The sequence below is a fragment of the Rhinichthys klamathensis genome, unplaced genomic scaffold (genome assembly GCF_029890125.1).
Source record: "Rhinichthys klamathensis goyatoka isolate OS25496 unplaced genomic scaffold, OSU_Roscu_1.1 h1tg000011l_1, whole genome shotgun sequence".
Lineage (NCBI taxonomy): Eukaryota > Metazoa > Chordata > Actinopteri > Cypriniformes > Leuciscidae > Rhinichthys > Rhinichthys klamathensis.
In genome coordinates this window covers 20571769-20591764 of record NW_026606564.1, presented here as the reverse complement: position 1 = coordinate 20591764, position 19996 = coordinate 20571769, and the positions used below count along the sequence as shown (strand labels likewise).

General features: G+C 47.6%; 2 protein-coding genes across 2 annotated transcripts; one reads left to right on the top strand and one right to left on the bottom strand.

The window, feature by feature from the left end:
• Positions 1-205: 205 nt before the first annotated feature.
• Positions 206-3893, bottom strand: LOC130096241 (basic proline-rich protein-like). The gene is made up of 4 exons (XM_056262905.1): positions 3888-3893; positions 3538-3553; positions 1022-3474; positions 206-220 (listed from the first exon to the last, which is right to left on the bottom strand). Exons 1-4 carry the CDS (start codon positions 3891-3893, stop codon positions 206-208), a joined length of 2490 nt encoding a protein of 829 aa, XP_056118880.1.
• A 73-nt stretch (positions 3894-3966) lies between these two features.
• On the top strand, positions 3967-16632 carry LOC130100720 (nuclear factor 7, brain-like). The gene is made up of 6 exons (XM_056266281.1): positions 3967-4373; positions 7019-7114; positions 15047-15277; positions 15354-15376; positions 15458-15576; positions 16130-16632. The coding sequence occupies exons 1-6, from the start codon at positions 3972-3974 to the stop codon at positions 16630-16632; spliced, it is 1374 nt and encodes a 457-aa protein (XP_056122256.1). The 5' UTR covers positions 3967-3971.
• The last annotated feature ends 3364 nt before the right edge of the window (positions 16633-19996 follow it).

Here is a 19996-nt window from a genome sequence, read left to right as displayed (position 1 = left end):
AGGACGATTATTGCATTATGTAATGACGGTTAAACGTTAGCTACTCAAATTAATGAAAAAAACCTTCATCATGGGCTGCTTGTCATTATTTCACACTGTATCCAGTACTGGTGTGTTACCATGTTTATTACCGATAATGTGATGATGTCATAATGCATTATTTCTGCCAGTAAATCCGCTTGTGTTTTCATCAGCCACGCCCTCACTAAAAGCACATCATCTACAGACACATCAATCAGACATGCAGACATTACATCTTATTGGGTCACAGTCAAATAAACTTACAAATAATAATCAGGGGCGCGGGAAGTAGAGGTGTTGGGGGGCTGCAGCATTCATTGTATATGCAATGCAAATTTTTGTTTATTTACATTTATTAATTTTTAGAATTTACCATATTGTTTGAATGTAAGATAGTGTTTTTTTTTCTTGGAAATACATCTGAAAAAATGGGGTCGTCTTATATTCAGGGTCTAAACTTTTACATGTCAATAATACAGCTGGAACAATGGGGAGCACCGAATACAAGTAACACGAGTGTTTCCCCCCGGACTGATAAACGCAGCGGGGTCATCAAAACTACTCTCTCATTAAGCAGCCAAGAAAAACGGTGTGTCAGAGTGTAATGTTAGAAGATGGCAAGTCCTAAAAGTGAGCCAAAAAAGCCCAAAAAAAGTGAGCAGTCATCTAGCTGAAGGCACTGGAAATCGCCAGAGCTGAACTCACCCACCAGCGAGGCCCTCGTTTCTGATCTCGGCTACACACTGACGCTTTTGCCTGTCCATTTCAATGAAAGGTGTGTTTTGATGCGGCGTAAGGGTGTGTGTCCACTGGTGCGGAGCAGAGCAAGCATTTTCAGTTAATTCCTATGGAAGTTGAGCTTCACGTTTACGCGATGCATTGTGAGATTGACGTGTCCACTACAGCGGCAAAATACAGTTTTTCTGACTTGTTAAAACACTAAACCCCATTCCCTGAACCAAATACTCAATAGCCTAAACCAATTTGTCAAATAAATTGCCGTGGAGCCGGAGGGACCCGGGCTGTGGAGCTGGGCAGTGGGGACCTGGGCCGTGGAGCCGGGGGGAGCTGAGCCGTGGAGCCGGGGGGAGCTGGGCCGTGCTGGGGGGAGCTGGGCCGTGCTGGGGGAGCTGGGCCGTGGAGCCGGGGGGACCTGGGCCGTGGAGCCGGGGGGACCTAGCCGGGGGGACCTGGGCCGTGGAGCCGGGGGGAGCTGGGCCGTGCTGGGGGGACCTGGGCCGTGGAGCCGGGGGGAGCTGGGCCGTGGAGCCGGGGGGAGCTGGGCCGTGCTGGGGGGACCTGGGCCGTGGAGCCGGGGGGACCTGGGCCGTGGAGCCGGGGGGAGCTGGGCCGTGGAAATGGGGGAACCTGGGCCGTGGAGCTGGGCCGTGGAGCCGGGGGAACCTGGGCCGTGGAGCTGGGCCGTGGAGCCGGGGGGGCCGTGGAGCCGGGGGGAGCTGGGCCGTGCTGGGGGGACCTGGGCCGTGGAGCCGGGGGGAGCTGGGCCGTGGAGCCGGGGGGAGCTGGGCCGTGGAGCCGGGGGGACCTGGGCCGTGGAGCCGGGGGAACCTGGGCCGTGGAGCCGGGGGGAGCTGGGCCGAGCTGGGCCGTGGAGCCGGGGGAACCTGGGCCGTGGAGCTGGGGGGAGCTGGGCCGAGCTGGGCCGTGGAGCCGGGGGGAGCTGGGCCGTGGAGCTGGGGGGACCTGGGCCGTGGAGCCGGGGGGACCTGGGCCGTGGAGCCGGGGGGACCTGGGCCGTGGAGCCGGGGGGAGCTGGGCCGTGGAGCCGGGAGGACCTGGGCCGTGAAGCCGGGGGGAGCTGGGCCGTGGAGCTGGGGGGACCTGGGCCGTGGAGCCGGGGGGAGCTGGGGGGACCTGGGCCGTGGAGCCGGGGGGAGCTGGGGGGACCTGGGCCGTGGAGCCGGGAGGAGCTGGGCCGTGGAGCCGGGAGGACCTGGGCCGTGGAGCCGGGGGGAGCTGGGCCGTGGAGCTGGGGGGACCTGGGCCGTGGAGCTGGGGGGACCTGGGCCGTGGAGCCGGGGGGAGCTGGGGGGACCTGGGCCGTGGAGCCGGGGGGAGCTGGGGGGACCTGGGCCGTGGAGCCGGGAGGACCTGGGCCGTGGAGCCGGGGGGAGCTGGGCCGTGGAGCTGGGGGGACCTGGGCCGTGGGCCGTGGAGCTGGGGGGACTTGGGCCGTGGAGCCGGGGGGAGCTGGGGGGAACTGGGCCGTGGAGCCGGGGGGAGCTGGGCCGTGGAGCCGGGAGGACCTGGGCCGTGGAGCCGGGGGGAGCTGGGCCGTGGAGCTGGGGGGACCTGGGCCGTGGAGCTGGGGGGACCTGGGCCGTGGAGCCGGGGGGAGCTTGGGGGACCTGGGCCGTGGAGCCGGGGGGAGCTGGGCCGTGGAGCTGGGGGGACCTGGGCCGTGGAGCCGGGGGGAGCTGGGCCGTGGAGCCGGGGGGAGCTGGGCCGTGGAGCCGGGGGGACCTGGGCCGTGGAGCCGGGGGGACCTGGGCCGTGGAGCCGGGGGAACCTGGGCCGTGGAGCCGGGGGGAGCTGGGCCGAGCTGGGCCGTGGAGCCGGGGGAACCTGGGCCGTGGAGCTGGGGGGAGCTGGGCCGAGGAGCCGGGGGAACCTGGGCCGTGGAGCTGGGGGGAGCTGGGCCGTGGAGCTGGGGGGACCTGGGCCGTGGAGCCGGGGGGACCTGGGCCGTGGAGCCGGGGGGACCTGGGCCGTGGAGCCGGGGGGAGCTGGGCCGTGGAGCCGGGAGGACCTGGGCCGTGAAGCCGGGGGGAGCTGGGCCGTGGAGCTGGGGGGACCTGGGCCGTGGAGCCGGGGGGAGCTGGGGGGACCTGGGCCGTGGAGCCGGGGGGAGCTGGGGGGACCGTGGAGCCGGGAGGACCTGGGCCGTGGAGCCGGGGGAGCTGGGCCGTGGAGCTGGGGGGACCTGGGCCGTGGAGCTGGGGGGACCTGGGCCGTGGAGCCGGGGGGAGCTGGGGGGACCTGGGCCGTGGAGCCGGGGGGAGCTGGGGGGACCTGGGCCGTGGAGCCGGGGGGAGCTGGGGGGACCTGGGCCGTGGAGCCGGGGGGAGCTGGGCCGTGGAGCTGGGGGGACCTGGGCCGTGGAGCCGGGGGGAGCTGGGGGGACCTGGGCCGTGGAGCCGGGGGGAGCTGGGGGGACCTGGGCCGTGGAGCCGGGGGGAGCTGGGCCGTGGAGCCGGGAGGACCTGGGCCGTGGAGCCGGGGGGAGCTGGGCCGTGGAGCTGGGGGGACCTGGGCCGTGGGCCGTGGAGCTGGGGGGACTTGGGCCGTGGACCTGGGCCGTGGGCCGTGGAGCTGGGGGGACTTGGGCCGTGGACCTGGGCCGTGGAGCTGGGCCGTGGAGCCGGGGGGAGCTGGGCGTGGAGCTGGGCAGTGGAGCCGGGCCGTGGAGCCGGGGGGACCTGGGCCGGGGACCTGGGCCGTGGAGAAGAAGAATATTAAGAAGAACGCCAACGATTTCAAGAGGTGCCTACGCACCTTTGGTGCTTGACCCCTAATAAAGAGAAATAAAAAAACACATATAAGGGATCTGAGGTCTTTAATTATTAATATTTATGTATTTTCATTTTTCTTTTGTGTTTGATCCAAGGTTTTACAGCCTTATATTTTTTGCAAGTTCATGTTGAATACGTGAGGTTTTTCCAGCTGAGGCTCATTTGCGGGGCTATAACAACTACAGCGCTCATGATTGCGGCGCGAGAGCTACGATAACTGCGCCTGACTGAGTGGCTGATATTCTGTTGCTTTCGTTTGTAATATTTATTTGGTTGCATGCGTTTTAGACCTGAAGCGTACACCCCTCTTTCATGCACGCCTTCACTACTGACTTCCATTAATACTGGTTACTGATTGTTTCAATATATTTTGTAGAAGTGAAAGTAAAGTATAATGCTGGAGCCTAAACAGTGAAAATGGCTTCACTAAATGTGTCTGCTGAAGACCTTTCTTGTCCTGTGTGCTGTGAAATCTTCAAGGCTCCTGTTCTTTTATCATGTAGTCACAGTTTCTGTAAGGAGTGTCTTCAAAAGTTCTGGAGAATCCAGAAAACTCAGGAGTGTCCTGTCTGCAGGAGAAGATCCTCAAGAGATGAACCTCCATTTAACCGTGTGCTAAAAAACTTGTGTGAGTCGTTCCTGAAGGAGAGAAATGAGACTCGTTCATCAGGATCTGAGGAGATCTGCAGTTTACACAGTGAGAAACTCAAACTCTTCTGCCTGGAGGACAAACAGCCTGTGTGTTTAGTGTGTATTACTTCACAACAACATGACAATCACAAATTCAGACCCATCAGTGAAGTGGTTTCATCATATAAGGTAAGACAAATGTCGTTTCGTATAACAATAAATAGTCATAAATAGTCAACAATAAATAAACAGATGTCATCACATTCATGCATTCAATATATTTTTCTCTGCCATTTCACTCAACTTCACATGACATTTACTGTGCTGTGAAAAGGTATTTTCCCCATTTCTTCAGTTTTTTTTGTTTTGTTTTTTGTCTCATACTAAATAGTTTTAGATCTTCAAACTAAATACAACATAAAACAAAGGCAAGAGCCTTCACAGATGGATGTAGTTTGAATGACCTTCTTCCTCATTATTTCTGGAGTTTCCACACTACCTTTGTTATAGTGTGTTACGGTTTAAGACGTTTTAAGCAACTTCATGCTGTTGAAAAAGTCCTATTTAAGTGTTGATATGATTGAACGGGACTGGAGGACTGGCCAGGTACGGCTGAGTGTCCGCCCCCACTTAACACCTGAAACCAAAAACTAAACACTCATTGGGACCTAACAACATGCATAAATAGATGTGGAAAAACAAAATTATTCAAAGCTCTGTTTTACATAAAAACTGGAAGGAGTCTTTAATACACATATTTTAGAAGTTTTATTGAACGTACATTTTTTTTTTTTAATTCTGTATAAGAGTAAGTGCAAATATATTTTTAAATTTAGCAAACAAGACTAGTACCGGCTAAGTGTTGGCGTGATTGTGGCCCAGTGTCGTCTCAGTTTCAGTACCCAGTCTCGGGCCAGTACCGATTAAGTGTTTCAATTCTTGTCGGCGTGATTGTGGCCCAATGCCGGTTTTGGCAGCCGGACTCGGGCCAGTGTATTTGGGCCGATTCATGGGTGTCATTAATCCAGCATCCATCAGAGTCTGGCAACCGCAACCGGGCCGAGTTATTACTTACGAGCTGCCGGATCTGGGCCATTATCGGGCAGAACCGTTTTGGCTACCTGGGTGGTTGTTTAGTCCAGCTGAACCACTATATAATTATAAATGCAGTTTCAATAAATAACATTGTCATTTACCAACTGTACTTTGTGTTTACTCAGGATGCCTTTGTTTTAGAGTAGGTTTTAAAGTAACAACAGGTCGTTTTTTGCTCTCGGGCTCCCCCTACAGTTGGGAAACAGTATTGTCCTCTACTACTGTCGTAAACTGTCATCCTACGTGCATTTGTTGACAACCATGATAGCCCTGAACACTGTAGGAGGAGGTCACATGCAGGTGTTCTGCTTGCGTCACGTGTGAAATGTCTTCATCCCAGGTACAGTGGCATATATTTCAGCATGTCATATGAATATAATTTCATGGGTTTTATTTTTTTTCTAACGACAAATGATCGCGATGATCACGTTTACAAGCCAGCGTCATTATAGTAGCCTAGTCTATTGGTTACCGTTTTACTGAATCTATATGATACTTCAATGCAATGTTTGAGTGGTTGATAATAACCATATATCGTCAATATTATAATATCAAGCTACCATAAATGAATCTGCAAATTTTACAAATCGATTTGCATTATAGCTTGAGGCAAGACAAATAAACAAATATCACAGACATGTTAGGTATCCTAAAATATGATTTTATTAATAATCTTCCTCCTTTCTTTGTACATGTTGAGTAGACTACACTTTTTAGGTCAAACATTTGCTATTGGCATTTCATCGATTGCAAAGTTCAAATCAGAACGAGAATACTAGCGATAGCTAACCATCAAAAACTAGAATATCGTTTACTAGCTACCAGATTGATAATTCGCTACTACTCTAGCGAATTAGAGAGGTTAGAGAGAGGCATTCTTTTTTCGATGGGGGGTTCGATGCTCCCTGCACACGCAAGGTCTCTCGCTCGCTTTCTCTCTCTGCCGTCCGCGCGCGTTGGAGCACAGTCTCTGTCTCGCGTGCGCGCTCGCTCTAGATTCCGGGAGATTTGAACTAATTTGCGGTATAACTTGTCGATCACGAGTGGCTCAACAGGTAGAGATCTATAGATAAACTCATCTTTCAGGCATTTGACCGACCGGGTTGACAATTTAGCGTGAGAAACCGGGGGTGTGGCGTGTGAGCGTGTGAAACCAATTAAATGCGGGTGTCTCACGGCCAATGCGTGAGTTGGCAGCTCTGCAATGTTGATCCTCGTTCTGCCTTTAACGCGATCACTTTCTCTTTTTCTCTTTTTGCTTTGCTCCGATAAAACCTTTGCTTTCTTGTTTTTCTGTGCTGCTTCGGCCTTGACTGTAACATTTGGCTCGCAAGTCCGATTTTAAGGAAGTGGGGGTGGTGGTGGAAGTGACGTATAAGCCGTAAAGCAGTCGAATTTTGTAGTTCTCTTTGTTCGCCGGTTACTACCCGAAACCCGAAGTTTAAAAGTACGATTAAAAACGCTACAGACCCCGTCAGGCTATGGCAGACGTGTCATTCAACCTATTGTAAGTCGATGTACCATCACAAGAGACTTGGAAATATATTATGAAGGCTGAAAAGTTACCTGGTGTTACTTTAATTTCAGAATCATTTTAGTATGAGATGTACACAAAAACAAAAGAAATCACGATGGGGACAAATATTTTTTCACTGCCCTATATGACCAAATCACTGTATTGTCTTATCTTCTGCTCTTCACTGTAATCTGGTGTTTTATGTATTTTTGTTCAATTCTAGGAGGAACTCAATACAGCACTGAAGTTCTTACAAGAGAAACTTCAACATAATGAAGAAATGAAAGCAGAGTTTGAGAAAACAGTTCAACACATCAAGGTGAGGAACCAGAAACGAGAGCCAATTTCATTACAGCTGTTGGATCACTGTATACAGTTATGATTTCATATAATTGTAACACTGTTAAAGTTGTCAATAGAACACCATAAGTGTTCTATTACTCTGAATATATATATTACTAGGTTCGACTCTAGGAGGATAGAAATAAAGTTTAGGCCAAATAGTGCAAGTCAGCTAACAGCCAGCACATTTATTGTACATGAAACAAATTAATGAACGAATGCTTCAATTTCAAAATATATTGAGGTCTCGTCACAACACTATCTGAAATGGAGAAAAGCAATCTTTAACCCAGGTTGTACACAAAAGATCCAAGAATACAAGAGGAAAAAAATTAAAATAAAGAAAAATAAAATGTCCAAAAGTCCTCCTGGTTAGTATGGAATACCAAAGCTGACTTAATTAAAAATAAATAAATACATAAATAAATATACGAATAAATGTAAAAAAGCAAAAATACATAAATACATAAATAAATATACAAAGAAATGTAAAAAAGTACAAATAAATGAGTATTTATACTTTTATTTCCTTATTTATGTATAATTGTATTTTTTCACACATTTATTAATTTTTTTATTTATACATTTATTCATTTATTTATTTCCACTTTTATTTATTTCCACATTCATTTATGTATTTATGTTTTTATGTCTACATTTATTTATTTTCACATTTATTTATTTATACATTTATTTATTTCCACATTTATTTTTTTCCACATTTCTTTGTCCGTATGCTAATGAGGGGGGCGTGTTTTACCTCAGACATCAGCAATCGAGCTCAGAGTGGCAGTGCTGAAGTTTTGAGGCCACAGTGACACCTTGTGGTGTGTGACCAAACGAAACGCAAGAGGTGTGCGGACAATATCACATTTTAAGTAGGGCTGTCAAATGATTAATCGTGATTAATCACATCCAAAATAAAAGTTTTTTTTACATAATATATGTGGGTGCACTGTGTATAATTATTTTATATATATAAATACACACACATGCTTGTATATATTTAAGAAATATTTTCATGTATATACTGTATATAGATTTATATATAATTTATATTATATATAAATATAAATATTTTATATATAAATAATATTTTTTTCTTAAATATACATGCATGTGTGTGTATTTATATATATACAATAATTATACACAGTGCACCCACATATATTATGTAAAAAAAACTTTTATTTTGGATGTGATTAATCACGATTAATCATTTGACAGCCCTAATTTTAAGTCATGTATATCACCCTAACTGTATGTAGGGTTGGCTATATAGGGTTAACACACATAGCACACATGAACAGAAACTGCGTCATATCATTAATTCAGACCGATTCATTCAATACTGATTCATTCAGTTCGGGGGAAAACACCACCTGTTACTGTTAAACTGTACAGCTCAAGGAACAAAATTATGGCGGGGCGATGTGTGTCTGAGCTGAAATGAAATAAATGCTGTAAAAAAAAAGCCCATGTATGAGATAATTTTATTATAATACTACTGGCTACTGGCTGTTTTAGTTTCATATTTAAACATACAATTTAATTGATTCCATCATTTCATATTTCTATATTCATTTATTTTTAACATTAATCTCATAACGACTTTTATGCAATTGTATTTGCAGTGTAAAAGCATTCTCCTCTGTATTAAGATTTTGACTTTTAATGACTTTTGTTAATTTTATTTTACTGATAACAGCCATAGTGCCTTATTATAATTAACTGAGTAGTTTATCGATTAATATTAAGAACTTGACATATGATGATGTATAGCCTACCTATTTAATAAGGTTTGGGTAGATATAACATCAATTTATAGGGGGAATATCAGCACGCCCATGGGCACGACAGGTGCTGTTTGATGGGCATGATGATGCTTCTGTCCTCCACTGCATGGGCTGAGATGCGTGGCTCATAGCTCCGTTTACATGAACCCCTTTTGTTTGAATAATTCCAAATTGATGACTTGTGATTAATCAGTATCTAAGAGCAGCATCTATGAAATATGGGTTGTGTTTTAAGCATTTGAATTGTCACCTGTTATGCATACGAAATTATGAAACGCGAATGTAAACTTGAGTTGCGTTTCAAACTCATTGATCAATATGCTTGCGTAGGAGTCAGTGAAATGTGCGCTGGTTTCTCTCCGCGTTCTGCGCTGGTGTGCGAGTCTCATCATCGACAGTAAACGCAAGCTCTTATCAGCCCTATCCACCGCGTTTACATTGTTATTAATAGTGGATACTTTCATGCGCTTCCATGTCCAAGTGTCTGCTATCAGACCCGTTGAAGTGCAGTTTCTGTTCATGTGTGCTATGTGTGTTAAGCCTATATAGCCTACCCTACATACAGTTAGGGTGATATACATGACTTAAAATGTGTCCGCACACCTCTTGCGTTTCGTTTGGTCACACACCACAAGGTGTCACTGTGGCCTCAAAACTTCAGCACTGCCACTCTGAGCTCGATTGCTGATGTCTGAGGTAAAACACGCCCCCCTCATTAGCATACGGACAAAGAAATGTCGAAATAAATAAATGTGGAAATAAATAAATGTGGAAATAAATAAATGTTTAAATAAATGTGAAAATAAATAAATGTAGTGTGGAAATTGTAGTAAATCGCAAGAGACAACTTCTCACATTGAGCACACGAATGCGTGTGTCGTTTATTATTGAAAACAAAAACACTCAACTCCAAAATGGCGCTGACTAGCGTCTCACGTCATCACGCATACAGAACATTTAAAGGGACCACGATCCCTGAACAACAGTGAGGAACAATGCCAAGAACAAAGGTGAATTATTTATGTCAAAGTCACTACACATGTCCCCCCAGAATTCACCATATCAGGAGAACCAAACAGTCAACGGGGAGGTGGGCGTATCAACCTGCCACAACGGCTGCGCTGCACGGAAGGAGGAGGAGACCGCACTGCAGCCGGCAACCCGCCCTGGCACGGGTGTGGGACATGGAGTGTGGGAGGCTTGGGAGGGAGGGGAGCAAGGGGTGGGGGCAGAGCAGGAGGCCGTCCGCGCCGTGGGACCTGGGCCAGGTCTATGGGCCTGGCCACGTTCAAGTGAGCCGGTTTGAGGCGGTCAATGGAGAGTCGCTCCGGTTTCCCGCCCCTGTCCACCACAAAATGTTTGTCCCCCTTCTCCAGAACCTGAAATGGGCCCTCGTAGGGCGGACGTAGAGGTCCCCTGTGGGCATCGTGGCGAATGAAAACGTACTCAGCCGTCTGAAGTCCAGCGGGTATGTGTGACTGAGGAAGGCCGTGATGGGAAGTTGGGACAGGTGCGAAAAGCCTCGCATTGTCCAGTAGAGTGGACCGCTGAAAAGTAGCAGACCAGGGAACCGTGGTGTTAGGGACAAAATCCCCTGGTACCCGCAGTGGCTGTCCATAAACCAACTCCGCGGATGAGGACTGAAGGTCCTCCTTTGGCGCGGTCCTGATGCCCAGCATCACCCACGGGAGCTTGTCGACCCAGTTGCTGTCTTTGAGGCCAGCGCGCAGGGCAGCCTTCATTGACCTATGAAAACGTTCACAGAGTCCGTTAGCTTGCGGGTGATATGCGGTCGTACGGTGGAGTTTCACTCCGAGGCTCTGTGCGACAGCGGCCCACAGCTCAGAAGTAAACTGTGCGCCTCGGTCAGAGGAAATGTCCGAAGGAGTGCCGAAACGTGCAACCCAGGTGCCAATAAATGCCCGTGTCATTTCGGAAGACGTCACTGACGTCAAAGGCACAGCCTCGGGCCAGCGGGTGGTCCTGTCAACCATGGTGAACAAATATGTGAAACCGTGAGAGGAGGGCAGAGGACCAACCAGGTCCACGTTTACATGGTCAAAACGTCTTTCCGGAACCGAGAAAGACCCTAACGGGGCTTTAGTGTGGCGATGGACTTTGGCCCGTTGGCATTCAACACAGGTGTTAGACCAATCCCTAACATGCTTCTTGAGGCCGTGCCAAACAAACTTCCCTGCCACCAGTCTCTGTGACGCTTTCGTACCCGGGTGGGAGAGACCATGGACGGCATCAAAAACTTGTCGCCTCCATCCCGAGGGAACGACCGGCCGAGGACTACCTGTGGAGATGTCACACAGGAGCTTGGTGCCGGCATCGCCAAAAACCACGTCCTCGAGCTGCAACCCTGTAGCCGAGGTCCTCAGGAGTTGCACATCTGGGTCTGTGGCCTGAGTCGCTGCCATGCCATGGTCGTAATCCAAACCCAGGTGGACTGCCCCAGCCACAGCCCGTGATAGGCAGTCCGCCACTCGGTTGGTCTTACCGGCGACGTGCTGCAAGTCCGTGGTGAACTCAGAAATGTAGGACAGATGACGTTGCTGGCGGGCGGACCACGGTTCAGCCACCTTGGCCATGGCAAAAGTCAACGGCTTGTGGTCCACAAAAGCGGTGAAATGTCGGCCCTCCAGCAGGGAACGAAAGTGTCGGATAGCGAGGTAGAGACCCAGCAACTCCCGGTCGAATGTGCTGTACTTCCGCTCACAGGGGCGCAGCTGACGGCTAAAGAAAGCCAGCGGCTGCCAGGCCCCGTCTACCCACTGCATATATACAGCACCAACAGCATAGTCCGAGGCATCCGAGGAGATGGAGATGGGGGCTGTTGGAGAAGGATGTGCCAACATGGCGGCGTTAGCTGTGGCAGCAAAAGCCCTGTCTCTACTCTCATTCCAGGATACAGCGTGCTTGGGTTTACCCTTCAAGGCCTCATGCAAAGGCTGCATGAGCTGAGCGGCTCGAGGGATGAAACGGTGGTAAAAATTTACCATGCCGAGGAACTCCTGCAGGGATTTGACAGTGAGAGGGCGCGGGAACTGTGCGACCGCCTCCACCTTTGACGGGAGGGGGACTGCCCCGTCCTTAGTGACTCTGTGTCCTAGGAAGTCGATGGTGGTCAAGCCGAACTGGCATTTGGCGGGGTTGACAATCAGTCCATGCTGGCTAAGCCGCTCAAAAAGGGTTTGGAGGTGCGCGAGGTGCTGAGACTTGGACGTGCTCGCTACTAGGATGTCATCCAAATACACAAAAAGGAAAGGCAGGTCCCGCAACACAGAGTCCATGAGTCGTTGAAAAGATTGGGCGGCGTTTTTAAGGCCGAATGGCATGCGCAGGAACTCAAACAAACCAAACGGTGTGATCACTGCCGTTTTGGGAATGTCCAGTGGATGTACCGGAACCTGATGATAACCTCTAACAAGGTCCACCTTCGAAAAAATCACTTTGCCAGACAGGTGTGCTGAAAAATCCTGTATGTTCGGGACTGGGTATCGGTCAGGTGCCGTTGCCTCATTAAGCCGCCGGTAGTCGCCACACGGACGCCAGCCGCCACCAGGTTTGGGGACGATATGAAGAGGCGATGCCCATGGGCTGTCGGATCTGCGGTCTATTCCCAGGCGCTCCATGTTCGCAAACTCAGCCTTTGCAACGGCAAGTTTGGTCGGGTCGAGGCGCCGAGCACGGGCATACACGGGCGGACCAGTAGTGGCGAGATGATGCTCCACACCATGCTTCACGGCAGATGCAGAGAAAGTGGGCTGAGTGAGAGCTGGGAACCTGGCAAGCAGACGGTGGAAATCATCAGAAACTGAAAGCATGCTAGACAGTCGCATGGAGTCGGGCCCGCTGAGCGTGCATGTATAAGAGCAAAACGTGACGGCGTCAATCAGGCGGCGGTTCTTTACATCTACCAACAGTCCATGTGCACACAAAAAATCAGCACCGAGGAGGGGAACGGCCACCTTTGCTGTAACAAAGTTCCAGCCGAAACGCTGTCCTCCGAAACACAATTCGACGTACCTTTGTCCATAAGTGCGGATGGGGCTTCCATTGGCAGCTTCCATAGGGGGGCTGTGGCTGTCAGTCACCATGTCCAAATGGGATGCAGGCAGGACGCTCCTCTGTGCTCCTGTGTCGCACTGAAAACGCCGTCCGGAGATGCTGTCATGGATGAAAAGCAGCCTGCCTACGCGGCCGACACTCATGGCCACTACTGAGCGCCGGCCCCTTCGTTTCCCGACCCGCCGAAACTGCATGGTAGGCGACATTAGTTAGCCTTAGTTCCAAACTTCGCATGGTAAAAACACAAGCCTGAAGGTTGTTGGGGGCCAGAAGACTGCTGCCACCGAGAAGTGGTAGCCGCGATAAAGGTGGAGTCGTCCCGTGTCGCCGAAGCGATGTGCGCGGGAAAAAGCGCGGCCGCGCAATGTCCCTGACTCGCCAGGAAAAACTTATCAGCCTCCTCGGCCAGTCTCCGACAGTCAGTGATTGTGGTGTTGGCTAATGCAGCTCTCACTTGTGAAGGCAGCTGACGCAGGAAAAGCTGTATAAAAAGAAAATCGGGTCTGTGCTCACCCAAAAGATCCAGCATATGATCCATGAGCTCGGACGGTTTGCTGTCACCCAATCCTTGAAGGGAGAAAAGCCTACCGGCTCTCTCAGCGTCCGTCAGTCCGAACGTTTTTAACAGGTGGGCTTTGAGTGCTGCATACTTCTCAGTTTCCGGAGGGTTTGTAAGAAGGCTCACCACTCTCGATGCTGTTGCATTACCGAGAGCCGACACAACGTAGTAATACTTTGTTGTATCCGCGGTGATCTCTCGTAACGCAAACTGCGCTTCAGTCTGGGCAAACCAAGCCGATGCCGACGATTCCCAGAATTCGGGGAGTTTGAGGGTGACAGCGTTCGTGGCCATGGTCGTGTTGGGTCACTGGATACGTCCAGCAGACTAATGTCGGGGTCACCAGTGTGGAAATTGTAGTAAATCGCAAGAGACAACTTCTCACATTGAGCACACGAATGCGTGTGTCGTTTATTATTGAAAACAAAAACACTCAACTCCAAAATGGCGCTGACTAGCGTCTCACGTCATCACGCATACAGAACATTTAAAGGGACCACGATCCCTGAACAACAGTGAGGAACAATGCCAAGAACAAAGGTGAATTATGTATGTCAAAGTCACTACAGTAGACATAAAAACATAAATACATAAATGAATGTGGAAATAAATAAAAGTGGAAATAAATAAATGAATAAATGTATAAATAAAAAAATAAATAAATGTGTGAAAAAATACAATTATACATAAATAAGGAAATAAAAGTATAAATACTCATTTATTTGTACTTTTTTACATTTCTTTGTATATTTATTTATGTATTTATTTATGTATTTTTGCTTTTTTACATTTATTCGTATATTTATTTATGTATTTATTTATTTGTAATTAAGTCAGCTTTGGCATTCCATAGGGTAGTGTGTGTATATCAACAGCTTAGCTGTAATTGAAATGAATCCCACGATGCAAACAGATGGAAACTGGTCCGGGTTGAACGTCAGTAGAACGCAGTAGGCCCTTCACCGAATCATGGTCTGGCTCGCCATAGCTCACAGTTGATCTTTTCACAGAATGGAATCAGGCAACAAAAAAAAACAATCAGAGTTCGCAGAAGTTTCTCAATAAAATCAAAGGGAATTCCTTTTTGAATCCATGAACATACTTCATAAATCTTATGAAAAGTTTAAACTCTTTTTGTCAGAAAATCACGCATTTTAGTACTTCAAAAGCAGCGCTTGATCACCTCGTGCGTATCAGCTATATATCGTCTTCTTCTCTCAATATTTTCTTCTCAGTCCACCCGTTCATATAGCGGCCCCTACAGGGAAACTACGGTACTGCATATAATTAACAAAAATGTAGAACATTGTTAAACTCTAGGGGGTTACATAATGAATTCCAGTTTATTATTTCTGTAAATGACTAGCAGCAATCTGCTTCTGGATCCGTTATAGTATCCGAGTTTATCTCTGATATGAATGATGTGAAGTGTTGATGTGTGTCGATTGAGATGATTGAAGTGAATGTGATGTGATTTCAGGCTCAAGCTGAGCACACAGAGCGTCAGATTAAACAGCAGTTTGAGAAGCTTCATCAGTTTCTCAGAGATGAAGAAGAAGCTACAGTCACTGCACTGAGGGAGGAAGAGGAGCAGAAGAAGCAGAGGATGAAGGAGAAGCTGGAGGAGATGAACACACACATCTCAGCTCTTTCACACACACTCAAAGACATGGAGGAGATGATGAAAGCCAGTGACGTCTGCTTTCTGAAGGTCTGATCTCAGATCATTGCTTGATCATTGGTTGATTGATTGAGTTCTTGATGATAATGGTGTGTTTGTTCTGCAGGAGTTTCCAGTCTCAATGGAAAGGTGAGTGATCTGCTCCTGTCTCTGGTCTCTCTGGTTCTGATCCAAAGCCACTGCAGTTCTGACTCCTGAATGTTCTTCCAGAGTCCAGAGCTCACGGCCGGATCCACAGATGGCTTCTGGAGCTTTGATTCATGTGCCACGATACTTGGGCAACCTGCCGTTCAGAGTCTGGAAGAAGATGCAGGACATCGTCCAAAACAGTGAGTCTGAAGATCTGAGCTGGACATGATGGATGGGGGAGAGATAAACTGATAGCAACTCGAGTCGGAACAGTCTGAAGGTCTGACCGAAGTTTGGTGGTTAGAAGGAGTTACAATTAGAAAACGTAATCTCAGATTAATAATAATTTCTCAAGCCAACATAAATCAAACAAAATAGACACTAAGAATAAACAAATTTAGACCAATACACAGACTATAAGGTTGATCAGAAGCTGCTGAACATCAGACACACACTTACAGTTTTTCATCTACATCATAAATATCAACAGATCTCATTGATTTATTGTTATTTTAACTTTCCCATAGTATCAGTTTCTCTTGATGGGACACAAATGCCTGAATCACACATTTAATGAACTTAGTTGATGCCGTTAAACACTGATGATAAAAATGAATGTGAAACTAATAACAGTACTTACAGTGATCAGAGGAAAATGTCTGATGTGTTTGATCAACAGAACGAGTGTCATAATTCATAATAATCTGTGTTGGGTTCACTGAATAAAAGCATCTGCTGATTGTGTCTCATCAGCTCCTGTGATTCTGGATCCAAACACGGCTCATCCACGTCTCGTCCTGTCTGATGATCTGACCAGTGTGAGATACAGCGGAATCAATCAAACTCTTCCTGATAATCCAGAGAGATTTGACGATTATCTCTGTGTTCTGGGTTCAGAGGGTTTTAACTCAGGAACACACTGCTGGGATGTGGAGCTTAAAGAGAGTTCCTACTGGAATCTTGGGGTAACTACAGCATCAATCCAGAGGAAGGGCCGTGATTTCTGTAACACTGATGTCTGGAGTGTGTGGTATCATCAGTACGGATGGTCTGAACCGGTTGGCTTTCCTGTCCAGCAGAAGCTTGATCATGTGAGAGTGAATCTGGACTATGACAGAGGAACGGTGTCGTTCTCTGATCCTGGAACTAACACACATCTACACACATTCACAGCCACCTTCACTCACACACTCTTTCCATTCTTTTGTAGTTATAGTTCTTGCTCTCTGAGGATCTTAAAGATCAATAGTCAGTAAACGTTACTTCTGTAGGTCTGAATCTTCCTCCTTTCATCGTGTTTCCAATATTTAATCCATCTCATGAGTAAGAGTGCTGTTGATCTGAATATCAGTACGGCTTTAAATGGAAGGTGATGTTCACATGACTGATATCCAGCACTACAGCAAAACTACAATTTTTCATTTTAATTTCACTTCACACAATAAGACCAATTAGAGACAATTTCAAGATTGAAATAATTGGGTAAATGGTAATTAGCCTGAAAACAGTCTAGCGCAGGGATGGGCAACTTCGGTCCTGGAGGGCCACTGTCCTACAAAGTTTAGCTCCAACCCTGAAAAAATCACCTGCCTGTAACTTTCTAGTAATCCTGAAGACCTTGATTAGCTTGTTCAGGTGTGTTTGATTAGGGTTGAAGCTAAACTCTGTAGGGCAATGGCCCTCCAGAACTGAAGTTGCCCATCCCTGGTCTAGTGTGTCTCTAATTTTCACATGTTAATCAAATATATCTTTCTAGTCACTGGACCAGTTAATTTTACACATGCATTACAGTCATATGAATGAAACTTCTCAGAAATGCCTTTAACAATATCCTTAAGCTTTGACTTCAGTGTCAAAAACTCTCAGTAAAAACTTGCACTTGTGTAAGAGTAGGAGCTTTTTATAACGAAGCAAAAAGCGACTTCCAGCAAAGTCTCAGACTGACTCTCAAGAGCCTGCTTTCTGTGGACTGATGGGACTGTAATAGCAATAAGCAAAGCAACCTTGTGAGTCAGAAGCTTCACAAAGGCTGACTTCAAATCTCTTCATAGTCCGATGATCACAATTAAGTTTTCGTGAAATATCTAGTGTTTTAGTCACAGGTCGGGGTGAGCGCCAGCGGGCCGCCCACCCCCAAACCGAAACACCGCTCTAGCTCCTCCCCCTCCACACCTGCCGTTCATTTTCTTAATAATCACCTAATCACCCAGTGACATACTCCCCCACCAGGAGAAAAAAAAACTGGTCGCCCCATGGTCCACGGTTGCTCAACTCGGGGCGGATCCTGCCGACTACGCCACTTTATGTCACAGGTCAGGGTGAGCGCCAGCGCCAACACCGCTCTAGCTCCTCCCCCTCCACACCTGCTGCTCATTTTCTTAATAATCACCTAATCACCCGGTGACATCCTCCCCCACCAGTCCGTTCCAGTCCCTGTTCCAGTGGAGAAAAAAACTGGTCGCCCCATGGTCCACGGTTGCTCAACTCGGGGCGGATCCTGGCGACTACGCCACTTTATGTCACAGGTCAGGGTGAGCGTCAGCGCCAACACCGCTCTAGCTCCTCCCCCTCCACACCTGCTGCTCATTTTCTTAATAATCACCTAATCACCCGGTGACATTTTCATACCTTGTCCAAGGCATGGCACTATTTGACGCTTTTCCATAGCAGATAAATCCTTTTTCTTTCCCATATTGCTTGAAACCTGTGGTCTGCTTAATAATGGGGAACATCCTTCTTAAGTAGTTTTCCTTTAATTGGGCTCACCTGGCAAACTACTTATCACAGGTGTCTGAGATTGATTTCAGTGATCCAAAGAGCCCAGAGACACAATACCAATATACCAATAAACAAGAGACAATTGTTTGTCTTGTGCTGGTCTGCGACGCGCCAGGGATTACGTCATCATGTTGGAAATGTCACAATTATTATTTTTTTGAATAATAATAATAAATTAAAACAAAGGTGTCAGACGATTTTGAAGTTGGAGGAGAAAACGGGAGAAAATGAGATGGAATTTTTCGCCCTTCCCTGCCTTTTTTAACCGAAGTACACAGACAAATAACTTAGATGACGTGACGCGTGACGTTTCCAATGTGATGACGTAATCCCTGGCGCGTCGCAGACCAGCACAAGACGAACAATTGTGGTTAAAAAGTGTATAAATGTTTATTTTTTTAGAAAATGAATGATGGTTTCGCTAGACCCTATTCCTCAGCTGGGATCGAGCAGAGCCGTGTGAAGCTCTTCAAAGCCCTTTGAAACTGCATTGATTTGGACTTCAAAACGTTGGTTGCAATTGAAGTCCATTGTGTGGAGAAAAATCCTGAAATGTGTAGAGACTTTAAGGATGAACCAAACACGAATTAATCTTTCTAATCTCTCATGGGATTCATTCAAATGTGATTCAGCATTTCGGATCTGAATACCACATTCCAAAGTCACAAGACTGGCTCAAAATTGTCTAGAAAACCCCCCAGAGAAGTCTTTTATGGCCCCGCAGGCATCAGAGATAAGCCTAAACAGGAAGAACGTTGTCACTGTTTCATCCTTAAGCAAGACAAAGCTGCTCAGAAATGGTGAGACGAGGCCTGACCACCAAGGGGCCTGACCACCTTTGACCTCCCTCAGCATCACCACTGCTGAGCAGGACAGCGATGTAAGACAGACCACGCTTCCATGGAACGTGAGAGACTTACACAGACTTTACATATCAAACCCATTAAAACTCACGCAGAACAATGCTCCGTGGACTTAATCAAACATCATAATTCTTGTTGTTCCTACAATTCATGTTTGTATTATGCGTAGATCACATATAAATCATGTAATTGTGATATAACTGTGTGTATGGATGAAAGGGTATCGTGTTTCCAATCAAAAGAATCGTATGCCCTTAATTCAAAAGGTGGCTTGTTTGAAATCTGTGTAAAATGTTTTGTATGATTATAATAATCTATAATGTTTAAACTGGGGTCTCTTGTTCTCTGCTAAGTGCTGGAACCCAAGCAGATCCCAGATAACGATAAGTAGGAACGATCCACCTCCTAAAATGATGCCATTGTCTCATTGGTCAGAATTCTCTAAAAGAGGTTGGACTAACGTTTAAGTTAAAGACCCGAACAAAGGAGTTAGAGTATGTTGAAAAAGAAATTCGGTTCAGAGAGCAGTTCGGGGTTGCCGTTCGGTTTTGAGTTCGGTTCGGTGTTGAATTAAGTTTTGCGCCTCTCTCTAGCAACGGCAAGAGAGTGTTCCTGTTCGTGCTTCTCTCTGAAAACACCAAAGAGCGTGTTCGCACGCTTCTACATCGACCAGACCAAATTAGACCAGCAGACAAATAACCCATCAAGATCGGGGTTGAAACAGCTCATTCAAGCCATCTAACTCGTCTTACTTTCATTTCTTCCTTTATTTTCTTTTTTCGTAAAAGTCTCGATTCAAAGTTAAGTTGCTGCGAAGTTCGTTTAAACGTCTCTCCTGCAACGCGCTTCGAACTGTAAAGACTCTTATTCGCCTGCCAATCACACGTGACCGGCTGTTCAGAAACTTCCATCCAGGCACTTCAAAGACAACCAGCCACACGGACCCGGTCGGGAAACCCCTTCGACGAAGCACCGCAAA